The sequence below is a fragment of the Calidris pugnax genome, unplaced genomic scaffold (genome assembly GCF_001431845.1).
Source record: "Calidris pugnax isolate Ruff unplaced genomic scaffold, ASM143184v1 scaffold68, whole genome shotgun sequence".
NCBI classification, from domain to species: domain Eukaryota; kingdom Metazoa; phylum Chordata; class Aves; order Charadriiformes; family Scolopacidae; genus Calidris; species Calidris pugnax.
Genome location: NW_015090921.1, coordinates 4,689,688 through 4,709,133, shown reverse-complemented (window position 1 = coordinate 4,709,133; position 19,446 = coordinate 4,689,688). Strand labels below are relative to the sequence as shown.

The window sequence follows — 19,446 nt, the reverse complement described above, 5'->3', positions numbered from 1 at the left end:
CTACAAGCAAAAGCTCAAATGGGAAGACACCAGGCAGTCGCCGCTGTCTGTGGGTTCATCTGAACCGAGGGAAAGGTATGTTGTGCCCTTCCACTATACCTGCTGAGAACAAGGCAGTGCCTTGCTTCCAGCTGCCATAGCAGGTCCAGGAAAAGAGAGTTGTGGGGGAGACAGAGATGATACACCTCACCCCGCAAATGCATAGGAGGACAGAGCACAGAAAGCCTTGTCTTCTTTAGGATTTTTCCTGCATTCGCATTAATGTTAAGCTAAGAACATTTTTTTTTCCTTTATTTGCCAAGCTCACCATCAGCGATGCTCTGTCACCCAGACCATTTGTAAGATGTTTACTGAGAAAATAAATCCATTATTTTTTTTTTTTTTTTCTCGTGAAAGTTTAGAGCCTTCCTGGAACGAAGGCGAGTGCAGATTTTCTACGTTCACAGACTCCTGATGCCAATAGAAATTAGTCTAGAAACAGGCAAGCTGTAAGGCACGATGTTGAACTCCTGCCAGCCTTGTGACGGCATCATCCCCTGGACTTCCGCGAGCTGCTGTGCGTTGCCCCTGCTGCGGGATCAGCATCAGGGCTCAGCGGTGCTAAATAACGCTTCCGCAGCTGAACAGGCATGGGGAGGAAAACCAGTGTCATCTCAGCAACTCCTCTTTACCCAGCGGAGGTCAGGGCATGGTATAAAGGCAGGTTGGGTGCATTTCCAGATTACAGACCACGTCCTTCTCTCAGTCGTGTCGTTTTCTTGCCAGGGAACCAACTTGCAATGATCTCGGTGCCTTGCTCACTGATTTCACTGAAATTTCACTGATTTACACCAGTATCAGCAACAGGGGAGTAAGATCCACGGTGCAGGAGGCCTCTGGGATAAGGCCTGCTCCACCGAGACAACGATGGATGAATGTGAGACCATAAACCCCCCAATAAAGTCCCCGTGGGCCAACTGTTGCCTTCAGTTACGGCACCGCAGCCCCCTACCTACAGCTTGGCAGAGCTCAGCAGACTCTGAGCAATATTTCCCGGACTATATTAAGAGAGAAAAGGGAGAAAATACTGAGCCGTGTTATTTTCTGCTATAAATAGGTTCAGCTCCTCTCGTTTGGACCCTTGCCTGACGATGTCTGCAGAAAATGTTGGCCTGCTGGCAGGGCAGCAGTGACCCAGAGAGATTTCATCAAGGGGTGGAAAATATGGGAAATCTTTCCCAGGGTGAGCCCAGTCGTTGCCTCAGGTACAGCCCCAGCGCAGCAGCTTCAGTGGAAGGGCCTCGGCGTAGTGGGGAGTGTTGGCAGAGGAGCTGGAGTGAATCAGACTTGGGGGGGAGGGAGTGTGAGAAGTCACCGGCTGTTTGCTCTGCCGGAGATTTCCACCCCCACAGCCAGTGCTGGTAGAAACATGTGCCTCTGCTTCATCCTTCTCTCTGCATCCTCTGCCGTCTTCCCTACCTTCAGCAGCGCCCGCCCCGGCTGCCGGGATCCCCACTTCCAGTAGAAGGGGAGCAAATAAATACTGGGGAGATGGGTCTTAAACCACTCCAGCTGTCTGCTGAGAAAAAGCCAAGCCTTGAATTTGGGATTTGACACAAGGTTTTTTAGTATTGGGGGTTCTGGAAACAGCAAAGTGCCTGCTTTGTTCCGGGGCACAGTCTGGATCCCCTGCGTAACCCCCAAAGTCTACATCTTCCGTTGCCCTCACACCCTGCAGCTCGGGTACAAGGTCCACGGGCACTGAAGGGCTGTTAAAGCTCAGCCACAAGCCTGCAAAATACTTCTGCTCCTGCTTCTCTTTGTGTATCTTTGTGCAAGAGGAGGGATAACGTAGACAAATATTACCAGGAAACGTATTAATTGGGTCTGAACCTCACCTGATGTTAGTGGAGGCATGCTGCTTTACATCATCTAGCGACGTGAACCTCGGGTTGTTTTAGCTTCTTTTTAAGGTAATTTAATAAGAAGGAGCAAGGAGAGGCAGCAGCGAGTGGCCAAAGGGCTCTCTGCCCCAGCTAACACCCGTGCTGCACGAGCAAAGCGGCTGCTGCAGAGGCATTCATCGGCGGAGCAGAAGTAAAGAGGCAGCAGCAGCCTCCCACGCAGCTCGGGTAATGACAGGGTAGCAGCCAGGATCATTGTCTTATATATTAACTAAGAAAGCAGCCACCTTCTGAATTTGCTGCACTAATTGCCATGTTGCGGTGTACACAGCCTGCTCCTCTCCCGTGCCCCACCATTTCACCCAGCTCCCCCATTTTGTCACCTTTACCGGCAACGTGTTTATCACCATGTAGTGCAATATCTTATATTCCCAATTAGATCATTTATACCTGCAAACCCTCTTCCCTCTTCAGGAATTCCTGCTTCCTCACACCACAGGCTGGCAAGAGCCAGCCCCTACAAAGACTTTTCTGGAAACTAGTCCAGTCCCATTACATCCCTACTGAACTCAACAAATCTTAAATCAACAAGTGCTATCCATTTCCTGAGGTCAAATGTTTCTTTCAGTTCTATTTTAAGCCAGTGAAAAGAAACTGGAGGGAACAAAAGCTGTTTAGATACTTTCCAAGCTGCGACGGGAGGCTCATCGGGGCGCCCGGCTGGAAAGCTGGGCTCGGTGGGAGCCGGCGACCGCGCCGCCGAAACACCCAGCTCCTCATTTCGGTCCTATTGTCGACACGACCAAAAGATGTGCCGTTTCCCCAGCCTACCCACATTTAGGAATGAATTGGCTTGGCGTGCCTGGAGCTGGAGGATCCACGGAGCAATTAGTAAGCGAGGAGTCGATCATCTTTGTTTTGTCACTAGACCTCGGCGCGGTGACTGAGGTCTGACTCATACTGACGCTCAGTTCCTTTTATACGACAGAGCAAATGCAATCAAAACCCGTGTCCGTCAGTCTTTTCTGCTCTTGGACTAAGTAATTGATTTTTAGCTGGGTTTCCCATGGTAACAGGGCTTTCTGATCACCAGCTGCACGTGTTGGCCCTAATAGCTTTTGAATCCACTGCTTCATTTCAGGCAAACGCGACGGCAAGATTGAGGTCTGCAGGATAATTAAGTCCCTACAAGTTTTCTGAAAACAGGCTGTGTGTGGCAGACCCTATTAGTGCCACATCGGTACCTTCACCGCAGATGGAAATTCAGTGACTTTAGAGACTCCACCAAGGGAAAAGCTCTTGTGAGTACCTTAAAGTAGGTACCCGCTTCACCCGCTGCTTGCAACCACCTGCGGGATACAAATCCACAGGAGACCAGGCTCCCTCTGCTCCGAGTGTTCCTAGAACAACTCGCTATTTTAAGGGAACATAATTGGTGTTAAATAACAAATCAGTATAAAATTAGGACTGGGTATGAGGGTGCTTCACAGGAATCCCTGGGGAAACATACAGGAATTTGCAAAAACCGGTGGCTGTCTGAGCACAAGGGGAAAACGAATACAGAATCTTCTTCTTCTAGGTTAGAAGGGACCTTAAAGATCATCTTGTCCAACCGTCAACCTAACTGACAAAAATAGACACCTGCACAACAAACAAGAAGCATCACCATCACTAAACCATACCTCCCAGCACTACATCAACCTGCCTTTTGAACACCTCCAGGGATGGTGCCTCAACCACTTCCCTGGGCAGCCCATCCAATGGCTGATAACCCTTTCAGTGAAATAAAAATACTGCCAGCAAAACAGAATGTGGATCAGGAAAATATGTATGTGCAAACATTGTTCCTTTCTCTGGCCAGCCAGGCTCTAACTTTTACTCAAAATTAATGGCATTTGACTTCAGGGAGGGTTTTTAGTGAGTCAAGATGGCATAACTTCCCCCAAAACACAGGTCAAGAAGGAAGGTGGCAGGTCCCCGGGTCGGTGTGCATTGGCTCCGAGGTACATCCACATCCACTGCAGGCGCCTGCTGAGCTGCCAGCCCTGAGCTCGCTGTTCCCCACACAGGTATCGGATCTGGCTGGAGCATCCCCATATCCCAGCCCATGGCCTAGGGCCCTGCCAGTGGAGCTGACTGGGGCATCTCTCTTCCTGCATGAACAACCCCTAGTGTGACACACATGGTGCTGCAAGCTTTTGCCGTGCCCTCATGAAGCACCGTGGGCCGGCAGCTGCCCCGAGTGTCTTGAGGCTGTGTTAAAAAAAAGACCCTGTCCCATCCTCGGGGAGTGTGGATGGAGGTGTGTGGTCAGGCTTACCAGTGTGGGATAGAGGTTGCTTTGGCAGACTCATCCAGTGCCCCTCCACAGGTGGGCAGCTGTCCCACCACAGGGGATGGGGCAAGAGCTCCTGCGCAGGAGGATGGGAGGGACCGTGCTGTTCTCCTGGGGCAGTGGGAAAAAGGAAAAAAAAAGTGGTCATAAGGGAAAAGTTTGGTTTAGTTAGGAACCCAGTGTGCCAGACTGGTGCCTAAATCAGAACCGTTAGGCTAAAGCTTCCCTGGGGCCAGGGTCACCGCGCTGCCAGGCCAGCTGTACACAGCCCCTTGAGCTGCAGGGTGCTGGGGCCGGACCAGAGCACCTCATCCCTTCCCAAAACACAGAGCCAGCCCCCACCTCAGACCCCTGCCCAGTCCCAGCTGGGCCAACGCTTTATCCCATCTAGATTTCACATATAAAATTCCCCATTTCTGCTTCCCCGATCCCTTGTTTGCTGCCTTCACAGCTCATCCCCCATCTGCCCCCATTTTAAAACCTCCCTCCCTCCCTTTTTTCTCACTAGCTCTTCTCCCGGTGCCACTTCTCCCACCCACACTACAGCCTCGTTTGTACCTGGTCTGACCAGGCTTGTGCGCGAAAGGATTAAATCATCATTTGAAACTGATCCAAGGGACATCACTGGGCAATGGAACCTTAAAATATTAACTAAATCAGCCGCTTTGTGCTTCGGAAGTCATTTTTCCTGCATTGCAGATGGGGGGTGTGTGTGGGGGGGGGTGAGTGTTCTTACCGTTTACCATCACTCTTCCTCTCTGTGTGAGCTGGCAGGCAGAGGGCGTGCAACGTGCTGTTTGCTGATGAAGAATAAAAGCGTGAGGTACACACCTTTTCTTCTCTGCGAGCTGGAAATCCAGGGGCTCTTTTATGTTGCGCTTGGAACATTTGACTCAGCAGCTGAATTCTACCCACCGCCTCCAAACCTCTCTTCCATAGGGAAGATTTGGATGGGTGCAGGCAACAAGTCTTCAGGGAGGGACTGATGCAGAGGTTTTGCACTCCCGGGTAGGATAGAGCATGTCCCACTAAGTGCTTCTCCCCAGGCTCCCACACAGTGGTGGCCACAGAGCCCATGTCTTTGTGGAACCACTGGCCTGTGCTCATCAGATTTCAGCCTTCAAAGTCTCAAGGTTGGAGCAATGCAGAGTTAACTGCAGTCTGGGGAAGCCAAACGTTTTCTGCCTCCAAGAAGTAGCTTAATTGTGCATGGGATGTTTGGTGAAGGGAGAAAGAGGTCTTTCTGCTGGGGCTGACAAATTCACTATGACCCCACCCTGTAAGTGAGCATCACCACAAACTCTGCCACAGATAGGCTGGGACTCAGACACAGTACATGTTTTATTATTAAAAAAATGCATAAAAACTAACAACATGCTTCCCAAAGTTAGAGTCTATATGTACATCTGCGCTTCCCAGGCAGCTGCAGGGAGCATAGCCTTCTGCCTTCACTGCAAACGTGCACTGCACAGGTTTCTTGTTACCCTTTGTTAGGTGTTATCTTCTCACCTGCATTTACAGTATTCCAGCTAAACGAAGAGAAAACTCTGTACTGCCTGGGGTATAAGACGGTGCAGTTTGTATCTGCAACTGAGAAACGGTACCGAACTTTGGGAGACATCTGGAGGACATCACTTTACAGAAAGGACCCATGCCCACGCCCCAGGCTGAAATTCCCCTTCCCTAGGAAGTGTTCTCATTAAGGGCTGAAACTGGACCCGAAATTTGTAGCTAGCCCCAAGCTTTACAATACACAAATACAGGGCATCAAAAGGCGGAGTGTTCTGGTATCAAGTCTGCAATCTCTTTTGACTTAACTGGTCCCACCTTTGCCAACTCAGCAAATGATGACGTTTGTGGAATTCGTTTCTGAGAAAGAGCCAAGTGGAATCTTAAGTCTTGTGATACTACTGAGTTTTCAGCGCACTGGAAATAAAAAATTAAGATCTAGCAAATATTTAGGATCAGTAGAGTAAGATGTAACTGCACTTCCTTGCTGAGAACCACTGCACAAAACAAATGCTGATTTACAGTAAAATATTATTAAATTATTAAAAACCACACAAGCACTTGCAGTTATAGTGAGTCAGACATGCTGATTGGAAAACAAAACAAAACCTGAAGGGCAAAACCATTAATTTTGCCCTATCTGGAAGGCTGCAGTGATACTAGTCTATGTTCTGATGTGACTTTTACAGCATGCCAGAAGACCTCCTAACTAGGAAGGCCAGTGGTTCTCAAGCTTTCTCATCATGAGGACTCTCTCTTCAGAGAGATCTCACAGTTAATCCCTTCTCCCCAACACACACACACCTTCCCAAAACCAATTTCACACTGTCACTGCAGCAGCTACAGCACTTGGTTATTTGAAAAAGTCATAGGACTGTTAAAGAGAAAGATTAAACGAGTCCTATTTTAAAGCAAATGCTGAATCCTGCTCCCGCTGAAACCGAAGCAAGTCTGCCATTCTGTAGCTAAGCTGTCTCCTTCCTCTCCTGGAGGGCAGCACTTAGTATTAATTAGCACTGTTTCCCCATACTGCTGTTAAGTCCTCTCTACACTGCTTCCTTTCCATCCCTTTGAAGTTGGATTCTGTCCTCACACATGCCAGTTGCTCTCCCTCCCTTTGCATTTTAATGCCAGCTGCAAGTCTGGTCAGGCCTGAATTGGCATCAAACAGAAGAAAGACATAAAAGAGATATGTGGGGTGAAAAGGGATGCTGGATTTTCATTTTTTCTAATTTCATCGCTCACCAAGGTGTCTGAAACTCTGAAAAGAGCCCCAAACTGAGGAAGCAGCAAGTGTCACTGCATGAAGTAAGCCAGATGCTCAAATTCAGTGCTGGGTAGAAGCAGATCTGCAGATCAGTTTGAGAACCACTGAGGTAGGCAACAAGTCTAGGCAGTACTGCAGAGCGAAACACAAGGGGAATTTTGCCCTCTTGTCCTGAACGACAGTGTAAATACCCACTAGTGTTTTCAGAGGTACCAGTCCCGAAGTCACGCAGCCAGGATCGAAGACAACATCTACACAAGAGCGAGCACTGACTGAACAGAAGGTGTGTTCTGCTCTGCTCCAGCCATCAGAGGAGCAGACTCTCACTGCCCACCTTAGCTCTGAACTCCTTTCAGCTGGATGCAATCAATCTGTAACCCTACAGCCCACCTCCCCCAAATCCAAGGGGTTGTCAGGGTTGTGGTCCTTCCGAGCCATCCACCACTGCAGCCCACACAGGTGGTGAAAGCTACAAAAGCTGCCCAGGAGTACTGTTCAAAGCCATTTCAGATCCAGCATCAGAGCCCCAGGCGACACGGCGCTGCGGCTGCACACATCCCATCCCAGGGAAGCAGAGTGTCACTGCTATGTACAGGCTAACAACTTTTCTCTCCTTCTGTCTCCAGCTCACACAGAAGGCTTTTGTCCTCCCCTTCCTGCCCATCTGGGTGCCTTTCACCCTCGGCATCATCTCCAAGGCACAAGGGGCTCATGATGTAGCGATAGTCACTTGTGACAGCAGCAGCTGCCCCAGCAACAGTTTCTTCACCGTCCGTGTTTCCAAAGGAGGCGTGCAGGGCAGGGTCACTCGTAGACACCTCTTTGTCCTTCCCAATGTTGACATAGAGAGGATCTTGACTGGAAGAGAGCGCGGACATCCTCCCCCGAATCATCTCCAGCTGAGAGCGGAGCACTGCGAAGCTGGGGCGTAGCTTGGGCTCAGGATGCCAACATCTGCACATGAGATCGTAGCTGCAAAATACAGAGGGAGACAAGAGCACTGAGAAGCAGAGCAGCCACCCTCCAAAGAAGGTCTCCACGCAGTGCAGCTTAAAAAGCACAGACACTTTCCTCAAAACCTATCACCTTTGGCCTTGCACAGGTAACAGCACATGGGCAGCCATCATGCGTCTAACTCCTTGTTCCTTTCCATTTTCAAAGGCATTCTTTTTGGTCAAAGTAATTATTTAGACAGTACCAAAAACCCCAAAAGCCCTGTCAAAGGATGCTGAACTTCTTGGTAAAAACCTCCTTCTGCTGTCTCTGAAGAGCTAGAATAGGACCGTGAGTGTGACACCACTTAGTAATAGCTTATGAATTTATTCACACAAAGCATCCTGACAACCTGTGCTGCAGCTGAAGCCATCCCTAGAAATTCTACTTCAAAAGCAGATTAAAACACAGGAAGCAAGTAAGCAAGCAGAGATCCAGCTGAGGGAGGTGAAAGTTATTTTCCAGAATATTCTTTTTTCACAACGTGTTAACTCAGCGCTCTCGGCGTCATGGAGCTGTGCCGCTGGTGCTGCCTGACCGGCTGCCAGCGGGACTGGCAGGAGGCACAGCAGGTTTGTTTAGAGGGCTGTGGAGGAACATCTGGAAGATGGGATGCTGAAACAGCCTTTCTACTACGTGTTCAGTGCCATCACCAGCCTCAGGCCCTGTCCTGCAGTGTTTCTCTTGCAGTCAAACACCAGCCACCTCAGCTCTGGTTGCCTGAGGGCCAGCATGAGGAGATGCTGCTGGCTCCCAATGGCCTGGGTTTGGGCAAGGGGCAAGGAGCTGTGCTCCCTCTGTGGCCACCTTCACGGCCCATGGCCGGCACTGGCTGGGCTCCCACTGGGCTGGAGCATGGCCAGAGCCATTGTCCTCCTCCTCCTCCTCTTTGTGCATCACCCACAAGACTGGCAGCTGCATTCCTATGGCAGCATTGTTGCCAGTTCTTCAGGGAAGGGGAACAAAGCACAGTGCTGGCACTGAGAAACACCGCAGACAAACGAACCTCAGTTAAACTTGTAAATGGAAAAAACCCGATATGGCCCTTACTGGGAAATAAAGCATTTCACGATGGCTTTTATTTTACTTTCTGTGTCCCTTGCCGGCTATCAGCTTTACAAGACTGTTTTTGGTCTCACGCTAGTTTTACAGAAAGCTTCTATGCTTCAGTCATCTTAATCCTGATTTAGGTCCCTCACAAACAGTAGAAATAACTCTAAAAGCGCCAGGTAAAATAGAAACTTCCTATTCTGTGATACCAATTATTTTACCCTTGCTGGCAAACAGCAGAAATTCATTTGAAAGAGGTAGAAAACTACTGGCTGTACTGGGTCAGCCCAAAAGTTCAATTGCCCCAGTACCCTGCCTCTGACAGTGGCCAGTAGCAAACGGGAAAGCACATAAACTGAGGGTGAGCATGCAACGAGATCTTTCTGGTATATTCTCTCAGGTCTCAATAACCTGTAGCTCAAGGGCCTCTTGATCTTTTTAGTAGTTTTTGATGGATTTTTCTTTAGTGCCTAGCAGCTTTCTGAATCTCTTCTCTACTTTTGGCCTCTACAACATCCTATGGCCATAAGCTCCACATCTTGGAACCAAAGCCACTCACAGCAATTAAGGTGCAGACGTACACTGAATTTAAGCAGTGGTAGAACCATGTTTTCATTTAAACTCGGGAATAATTACAATGAACTGCTGAGAAGAAAAAAGTGTACAGCTTTAATAACAAGTGTACAGATTATTCCCCAAGTGGAAAAAAGGCTGGAGAAAGGAAACCGCATGGAATAATCCGTCATTACAATGAGGAAAAAGGGAGGAAAGAGGACTTCATGTTGTCGATTTCACACACAAGGAATGGCTTGAAAAGGCCACTAAAGTCAGTGCTCATAGTTATGTCTTGCTTTGGTCAGGATGCTAAGAAATGTGGTTGGGCGCTCAGTGAAATGATTTCACCTTTTCCGGGCCAGGCAAGCTTTTATCCTGGGAGAACTTAGGGTGACACTCCCTGGGGGATTTCAGCCTCATGTATGGATTCCAGGAAACTCCAGCCACCATCCATGGTCAAAGGTTCCTGAGTAACCATTTCACGTAATCTGCTGGCCAAGAATGGTCCCTTGGCTGCTGGACTAAGGCACGAACACAGGCTGCAGCCTGTGGCTGCCTACTCCCCACTGGCCTACCTGAGACCTTCCTGCAAGTCTGACTCTGAAACCAGTATCTGCAAGATTGTCCCGGTTTTGTTTCCACCTGTAATTTAAGGTGGGACATTGATCTACAGAACCTTAAACCGTCCTATCTGCCCTCTTCTCTTTCATCCTGTTATTTCTGTGAGAGCAGTAGATCTGATTTTGAAAACTGGGCCCAGCTTTGAAAGACACGTGCAGGCCACTGCCTCTGCAGCCCAGTTTCCTCGTGGTCTTGCTAGATTGCTCTTCTATTCAGCCACAAAACTCATCTCTTCTCTCAGGTGCTGGCTATTCAGCCACAAAACTCATCTCTTCTCTCTTCCCTGAGAAGCTAGGGAGCAGTGAGTTTCTGGAAACACAGTTAAGAGTTTCCACAAAGCCAAGAACTGCTAACGTTGATGCTGTTCAAATCCTTGAGCCAAGTTAGCTGCTCGTGTAGCTACCAGAGGTTCCAGGGAGCCCTGCCAGCAGAGAGTATCTGGTAGCTAACCCAGAGACTTTCTAGTGAATGGCTCTGTGTAATGGGAAGCGGATAGACTCAGATCAGCATCCCAGCCAGCTGCCCCCGTTTCCTTCCAGCGAGCCAAAGTTCTCAAGGAATCACATGTCAGCAGGGCGAGGAAGTACTCACACATCTTCCAGGCACTCCGGCGGCTGCTTCAGCCTGTTCCCGCTGATGAGGTAGTTGTAGATTTCTGCATTCTCAATGCCAGCGTAAGGGGTTTGCCCTCGGGTCACAATCTCCCACATGGTCACCCCAAAGGCCCACTGAAAGGGAACAGCACACAGAACAAGTGAACAGACAGTTCCCTGACGGCCGGGGTGGGTTTCAGTATGTTCAGACTGTGCCGACCCTCACAGTCCAGGGCAACGTCACCTGAGCAGCAGTGATGCAAGGACTACCCAAACTAGCTAGAAAACAAAGAAATGACCCATCAGATGTGGCTGATCCTGACACACCATCTTGGAAGAGAGCTGGCTCCATCCTGCAGTGGAGCAGGTGAAGATTTGGGAGCTACTGCTGTCTTCTACCTGTAGGCCTCCCCCAAGCATCTCCTACTCGTGGCTCTTTAAGGTACACAGTATCAGTTTTGTGGTTCCCAGATACAAGAAGATTTTGGTTTGGGGCTCACAAATCAGTTTCTTAATTCATTGAGCCATAGTTTGCGTTCCTGGAAATGTACGGGCACAAATGAAAGAATTCAGCCAATAAGCAGGGCAAGGAACAGACCAATTATGGCTCATGTTCATTTGCGCTCTATACTGCAATAGTCATACTTGTACATTTAAACTAAACTGCAAGGTTTGTTGGGTGCAAAAAAAAAAACTATTTTCATAAGAAAAACCCTGTCCAGTGTCTACTATAAACTGGCTGAAATAGCCATCACTAATCACTGAACACTGCAGTGGTTACAGCAATCACTGGGCAACCCAGCAGCCAAGGTACATGGCACTCTTGGTGATCTCTTCAGGGACACTGTGACATGGATAACTGGGAAGGCAAGTCCACAGGCCTGAAGGACAAAACTAGTGTGAAATCAGATCAAAAGAGAGCAAAGAACAGGGGAGAAGATATCAGAAGTAAAAAAAAAAAAAACCAAAACCAAACAAAAAAAACACACACAAAACAAAATCAAAACCAACCAAACAAAAAAAACCCACAAAGTGAAAGGAAGCAAAAGTGTCAGATGAATGGGTTTAGCCTCACTCCCCATGGGTGAAGTTATGGAGTGTCTACACACTGATATATTCAAGATTTATGATGTTCCACCAATGCCTTGTGCAGGACAGAGTACCTTTGCTGTACTGGTATATGAGTATGTGGCTTACATGCATTTCAAATGTCACCTTCAAATTGTCATACAGAAGAAAAAGGAAAGAGTAAGAAAGAAGAGACTCTCAAGGCAGAAATAACACTGTCCTTCAAACACAAGGAAAACTCCCTTTCTCATCACTAGGGCTTTTTCCCATGCTCAGTGAATACAGGGTTCCTCCACTGCAGGAGGAATACAGGTGGTCCCCAAATGTACCAGAGCAAAACTCACCACATCACTGTGTGTTGTGTACAGATTATCCGCCAGACTTTCCAGAGCAAGCCACTTCACTGGCAGCTTGGAAGCACAGCCCTGACGGTAGTAGTCTCCACTGTAGATTTTCTTGGAAAGCCCGAAGTCTGCAACACTCACGTTCATGTTCTCATCCAACCTTAGGGAAAGTTTTAAGGACTAAGAAAAGCATTTACTGGCTACCCCGGGCAAAAAAAAAGAGGTATGTCCAGGACTGTCTGGCCAGGGAATTGAGGTATATCATTCACTAAGCACTGCCCAGAGGGATAACGACTTTATCTAATTGATGACCAATGTGAAATAGTTTAGACATCTCAAGTCAGTTCCTTGAGACCAACAGGGAGATAATTAGGACTAAGGAAGTAAGGAAGTGGCCATGCTCATATGGTCTACTCTGTCAGCTAAAGTGAGCTCAGATACTTTCTGTAGTTTCCAAGATTAACAGAGGACATCTGTAGTGCTCATTGCTACCACTAAGGCCTACACCCTGTAGAGGCAACTAAAAAGCATAGGTCCTTGGCTAGACTGCCCAGACTAGATCTGCAAGATCTTCTCTCCAGATCTGGTTAATGCTCTGAATTTCCCTGTCACCCACTTAGACCTAGACACAATAGTAGACAGAGCAAGTAAAGCCCACAAAGACTTCATGCTCCCAGGTCTCATAAAGGACTCCCTACTTCTCCCAGAAGGTATGATGAAATAGGCATTCAACTTGCTCTGAAGGAAGTCTGCATTTTTTTAAATGTTTAAAAATAGGTAATCAGTATAGGTTTCTCAAATGTCAAAGCAGGCTAAGCCATCATTTTTCATTATGGCTATCAGGGTCCTGCCTGTACATCTAGACATTCAAATACCTTTGGAAATCTGTGTCTCATTGTGGATTTTACTGGTTGTCGTGGTTTTGTTCAGAGGCAGAGTTTTGCCTGCCAGAATGGGTTGTTCCTTACTCCGTTCTCAGGGAAGCAGCAGAGGGAAAAGCATAAAAAAAAAAGGACTTTTCTTCCCTTCAAAGCAGGCAAGGCGGTTTCGGGACAAGAACAGCAATGTGGAATTATATAGTGTGTTCACCAGGCAATTATTTCTAAAGGCATTCTCCACATAAGCCATTCTTCACAAGCTTTTAGGGAAATTCTACATTTCTTATACTGTGATAATCAAGTCCTCAAAATAGATACAAGAAATACATATTTCAGGCTACAATGAAAGTTCCTTTCTCCTAACACAGCCAAACCCCTGCTCTCCTGTTGGTTACATTATATTGTGGAACAAATAGCCCATGCTGACACACAGCCACTAGAGTGACTAATTACAAACACATATTGTAATCAACCCGATGAAAATACATGTGCAAACCAATGATGGAAAGGTTCCTTATAAATAGGGTCGATTTGGAAGCTCAGTGGGATACTAAGAGTTGTTCCCTACCTGCAGCACCAGCACCACCACACACCCCCACCCTCGTGGCCATGGCTCCCCTATGGCTATTGTCATTTAAATGCAAGGATCAGCATCCTCAGGCAGGATCCCTCCCCACTTCTGTCATATGAGAGGCTTCTCATCCCTCTCTCACCCTCTTTCTTTCCTCTAAAAACTCATGGGTCACTTACATGCAGTTCCGAGCTGCGAGGTCCCTGTGTATGAAATTTTTTGAGCTCAAGTACTCCATCCCACTGGCAATGTCAATCATGAACTTGAGGAGTGTCTGAACAGGCAAATTCTGAAAGAAATAAGAGTTTAAGTTCTATTTCTGGAAGCTTTCAAGTATGTATGGCAAAACTGCAAGATCTGCTGCTAGATTACTGAGCAGGGACAGGGGACATCAAGAGAACACAGAATGAAGGAGTTGGTCCTCATCATGCATTGAATTAAATACTTTAACACCACATCCAATAACTTCCTCTGGTATCACACCAACCCTGAACTGACCCAACTACATTCTCTGAAAATCCATACCCTCCCAGAAGGAATTCTACTGCAAGGCAGACTTACAAAAGGGTTTTCCCCAATCCGTGACATCAGCAGAAAAGCATGAAGGTCTCCATGCTTCATGAAGGGCAGGATCACCATGGGAATTGGGAGACGGCCCTTGGGACGGCTCCGAAGACTGACTCCTAACGAGAACACACACAGGCAAAGGGGTTTTAATAAACAGAGGAGTCCCAAGGGAAATCTTACAAGCTGCTTGCCTTTCTCATACAAATTTGGAGGAAAACATGCACTTTCAGCAGGTAGGTTCCATGCTTCAAGCTCCATTACATGGCTTCATGCCAGAAGGTGTTAAGATACCTCTAACCCTGTTTACTCCAGAGGCAGCACTAACTGCCCAGTGGCATAAATATTTCTAGGATCACTCCAGACCAGACAGCCCCAAACCCCAGGGTCTGCAGGGCAATCTCCACATTCTGGAAGTTGTCCATGTTCCATGAGTGCCTTGGTTCTTACACAGTATTTCGAGAAGGCACAACCTCCTCTTGCTCTATTTATCTACCAACCCACCTGTCCACATTTCAGAGCAGTTTAGACATTTCTCAGCCAGCCACACTCTCCCTGTAGTATTTGCAAGACCCAAAGAAATGGCTTAAGTAAGAAATGCCTATTATAGGTGTGTGAGGGCAAGTGTTGTGAGCACTTACACGCACTTCAACTCCCTCTAGGCCGGGGAAGGAGCAATGCTGATACACACAGGACTCCAGGCAGCACAGAGGTGGTGGCACTAACACCTCTGTTGGACAGCAGTGAGGGGGACACAGTGTATGTGGGGCTGTGTGGGACTGTGCAGGAACAGGAGGTGCTCTGTGGCACCACGAGCAGAGGCGCTGGCTTACCGATCAGCTTCGTGACATGAGGGTGGTCAAACTCCTTCATACACGCAGCCTCTCGCAGAAACTCCTCGATGTCAGTTGAGGTAAAGATGTCCGCTGGAAAAAAGCAACTGTAAGTTTTCTTCCTTTGTGGGTGGCTCCAAGGGGCTTTGCAGATAATGATGATCAAAAGCTCGTTCTTTGTGGCACAGCACATGAGCCAGTTTACAACAAAGCAGAGCCTGACACTTTCTCCTGGGATGGGCGGCAGTAAGCACACATCAGGGACATCTGGTAAATTGGTTCTTGGCAGAGCAAGGCCCTGCTGATTAGCAGCTCTCCTCCCAGTAACAACCTTTCTTGGAAGCCATGCAAATCATGCGTGGGTTAAAGATGTGAGAATTAATTAGCTAAAAGGACCTAAACCACAATGTCGGGGTGGGGACACACAAAATTAAAGAAAGTGTTGAAACTGAGGAGATGGCCTGGAGGCCCTGGCTGGCACAGCAGACCCCAATTCATCTCTGACAAGGATGACACGAAAGATTAACGCTTTTTATGACTCGTAGCATGATTCAGTCTTCTAAGGTGCAAGAGCTAAGATTTCTTAAATAACCACACTACTGGAGAACTTGGACCAAAGTCAGCAGTGACATAAATGACTATAAATTTGGAGTAAATTATTTCTCACTGCTACTACTCCAGATTTATGGAAGTATATCAATATAACCAAGAATTAGCCCAGTGGACTACTTCCCCCACTGCTGCTGCTGAATTTAGCAGGAGTCCTCCAGTCCTGCTACGAGATCAGACTTAGACCTGTAGGGGAGTATTCACATTATCTGCTTCAGGCAAGTAATTTAAATATGATTCAGAAGATAAAAGTAGATTCCCTTTTTACAGTCAATGGAGAAAGGAAGGTGCCTCTGGAGGGTGACAGAGAGTTGTCAAGTTACATGCCTCAAGGTAGACGGTCTGACTACACAAAAGCCTGCAAACTGATTAGAATTATTATTGAAACTGGATAAAATGATGTGACTTACACTAATGTGGTACTAGTATATTTAGCACAAACTGGTATTCTGTGGCTGGCAAACTCAGCTCCAGAGATAAGTGAGTGTGACACTGCTTTAAATCAGTCACAGTTAATTTTTGCCTTACAGGCAACAGGTGTGAAATAACATAGGTTAACACACACACATATATATATACACACACATATATGTACATACTTGCTTTGACTTATACCTATCTATTAATTGCTTTTCTTGTTACAGACTTCTGCCTGATGAATGTGCTAGTTGCCCTGGTTGTGCACACTCACCAAGGTACATATCAGAAGGGAGTTAGACTACTTAGTCAAATATGCCTGACTGAGATGAGTGAGCTTGTCACTACATTCAGCCCAAACACTCTTTATTCTACAATATATGCTTGGAGGAATACCATCTTTCACTGCTGAATTATTAGGGAAAATCAGACCTGTCTGAGCTGTCCATGCCACGTGATGTAGTGCTGTGTTAAATCAAGCCACTGAACAAGATCCTCTATACACAGAAGAAGCTGTAGCTGTGCCTTGGTTTTGGTTGCACTCACCACGTGCTAGGTGCCATACAAGCAACTAAGGTGGCATAGGTCCTTCCCTGAAGAGCTTCTACTACAAAAAGACCGACATGAAAGGGATGGGAGACAACACGGGTAGAGTGGCTGAGTGGGAAGCTCAGAGAGGAGTAAAGAGCATCAGGGGATGTTTGCTGGAGAACAGGACAGATAGCATTTAATCTTTCCAAGCTCTCTTCTCTTAAGTACTTCAGGTAGCCGTGCTTCCACTTACCTTTTAGCATCTTCACTGCCACTTTCTGGAAAGAGCCATCATCTAGCTTCAGTAGTGCCTCTCGAACTGACCCAAACTCCCCTGTGAAACGACCAGAGCAGGCAGTGAGGGAACAGCTTCTTGTGAAGAAAGTGCGATTCACAGCAGGTTCACTCCAGGGGTGACTGGCAAAGCAGCTGAATAACCATAAGAAACACAGCTCCCAGCTTCATTTTTCATTCTGCAGTTCAAGCCAGCAGCATTCAGCACACACGTGCCTAGAAGAGGCAGCACTACCAGCAGACAGAGGCCACTGCGCTGGCAGCCCGTAAGGCAAAGGAAAACAGGAGGGAAAGAAAGCAGTCCACTACCAGATGGACAATGCAGAGTCAGAGTATGAGCTGGGATACCAGGCAGAGAATTTTGGAGAAGCTGTATCATGAGGGCCAAGTCTGAGCAAGGCTCTGGTCAGAGATGGGGTGATTAGCTGGAGCAGTGAGTGGATGGGTTGGCTGAAGGAGCTCTCAGCGCTGACAGCCGTCAGAGCTGAGTAATGGTGCCAGGATTAAACCATTTGAGGCACAATCAGGCCTTATCTCTCAAAACATGGGGAATGACTTCTATGAATCACAGCTGACCAGACAAAACACAGAACGCCCACTCGTGTGTGCCTGATATGCTAATTCACAGGAGGAAGTGTTTACCCTGGTGTGTTCTCTGAGGGAGATAAGAGGAAATGCAACTGGCCAAACCCTCTTCAAATTATTTTGGCCTGAAGTGGCCTTATACCACAGCACAACAGCCTCTTTGCATTAGATCTGGCTCTAGATTTGCTCTCCCTAATTTTGTAACTGCTTACCCCACCCAACATGCGTTAGTATGAGGAACTCTGGCACTGAAAAGAAGGAAGCAAAATATGGCGCTCAGGACATCTACCTCCAAAAGCATAATTTTTCCACCAGTTTTTCACCAGTGTCTTCCACTACTGTGTGGCACATGCTTATTTCCCAATAATCACAAGCAGTGCATCTGACCCCAAAAGAGGAAAATGGGAAGAAGCAAAGGCATTTTGTACTGCTTCTGTATTACAGAGCTGCTGCTCAGCTGTAGAGTCAGCGGAGCCCAAGATAATGCCATCTTATAACCAGTATGTTGAGCGTGGGGTTGGGGGAATGGGGCTGACAACATATACCAGATCCTGCCAGCTACCATCCTCCCACCAAGGCCAGCCCCAGGGGCCCTGCTGCAGCCCATTTCCAGTTTGTTACCTGTCATGGGGACAGCCCAGAAGGGTTGAAGCAAGATCTCAGAAACTGGCCAAGAGCTGACACTCACAAACAGATGACACAGCTGTTTAATTACTTAGCATTGTTAAGCCCTCTGAGACCACTTCTGCAGGAAGGTCATCTTCCTGCTCTGAAAGAAAGGCATTTGGTCTAAGAGGGATGGAGCAGAAGAATGCTCCCAGAGGAAAAGGGTCAACAAAAACTGCAATAAAACTAGCCTTATAAAAAAAAAAAAAGGAAGCCAAACACTTCAGCCTCCTTTTGCTTGAGACCCCTGATTTATGCTCCTCTCTTAGTTATTTGCTTTATCATTTTATGTTTTTAGATATTTCTAGAGATTGCCTTCAGTCCAAGAAGAAGGGAAGGATGATTCAACAGTTAGCACCCTGCCCTGCCATTTGGGAAATCTAAATTGAAAACCAGTGTTTCACACAGAGTTTCTGGGCCAATCTTTTAGCTAAAGTTAAGTGAGAAGCATCCCACCTTTACTCTGCCCATCCCTCCTGACCTGAAAACCTCACAGAAACGTTAGAAGCACCTGTGTGGGAGATCCAGATGGAGATCTACAGTCAGAAGAGCTCCTAAGGACATGAACTAATGAGGACAAACATCAGCGAAATTCAGTACCCGTTCCAAATGTGCCTCTGTAAGAGCCTGAACTAAAATCTGGAGTCAAACCACCCTAGATGTTGAGACTATCTGAAACTGAATCAACTTTTTTTTTTTAGGGGTTGGAGTGTTTGAGGTAAATCATCTCTATCTCTGTATTGTCTCAGCCCATTTAATACTTTACGCATGCTTATGCAAATGGAAGGAATTCTATAGCACCACTTTGTCAGTAGAAAAAGAGGAAGTTTAAATATTTGTTTAAATCTTTGAAAGAAATTCACAGACCAGTGAATCAATGGTACTTTGGAAAGCTGAGCATAAACTGCAGTTCATGACTCTGTAAAGCCATATTATAGAAATGGCTTAGCCAATATCCTCTTAGTTATGCTAAACCTTTGAAATGTTTTATCCCAGAGGAAGGTAAAGCTCCACTTAAATTGCCATCTACAAGCAGAAGAAGAGCAAAAAGGCTGCTTATAATTGCTTCTCTCTACCCAACAGTAAAGGTAACACAAGCAGGACTTTCAATGTGAAGCCTTATTTGGTTTTGGTTTCTTACCCTTGCCCAACATTCTTCCCAAGGTGAACTGCTGTTCCTGGATTAGGACATCTTTGAGTTTCGTCTTCAGCTCGTCACTGATGCCCACACTCTCCACTGGAAAAAAACAAAGGAAGCGTCAAATAAGGGATACTTAAAT

The 19,446-nt window shown here is 47.1% G+C and overlaps 1 protein-coding gene across 2 annotated transcripts in view; it reads right to left on the bottom strand.

The window, feature by feature from the left end:
• Positions 1–5,540: 5,540 nt before the first annotated feature.
• The window catches only part of TYRO3 (TYRO3 protein tyrosine kinase), a 40,002-nt gene continuing 26,096 nt past the window's right edge, over positions 5,541–19,446 (bottom strand). For both annotated transcript variants that reach the window (XM_014950351.1, XM_014950352.1), the window contains 8 exons: positions 19,308–19,403; positions 16,875–16,955; positions 15,065–15,157; positions 14,229–14,350; positions 13,847–13,956; positions 12,219–12,378; positions 10,805–10,941; positions 5,541–7,966 (listed from right to left, as the gene is read on the bottom strand). In XM_014950351.1, coding sequence (XP_014805837.1) covers positions 7,591–7,966; positions 10,805–10,941; positions 12,219–12,378; positions 13,847–13,956; positions 14,229–14,350; positions 15,065–15,157; positions 16,875–16,955; positions 19,308–19,403 — 1,175 coding nt within the window. In that variant the 3' untranslated portion in view covers positions 5,541–7,590. The remainder of the gene's footprint in view (positions 7,967–10,804; positions 10,942–12,218; positions 12,379–13,846; positions 13,957–14,228; positions 14,351–15,064; positions 15,158–16,874; positions 16,956–19,307; positions 19,404–19,446) is intronic.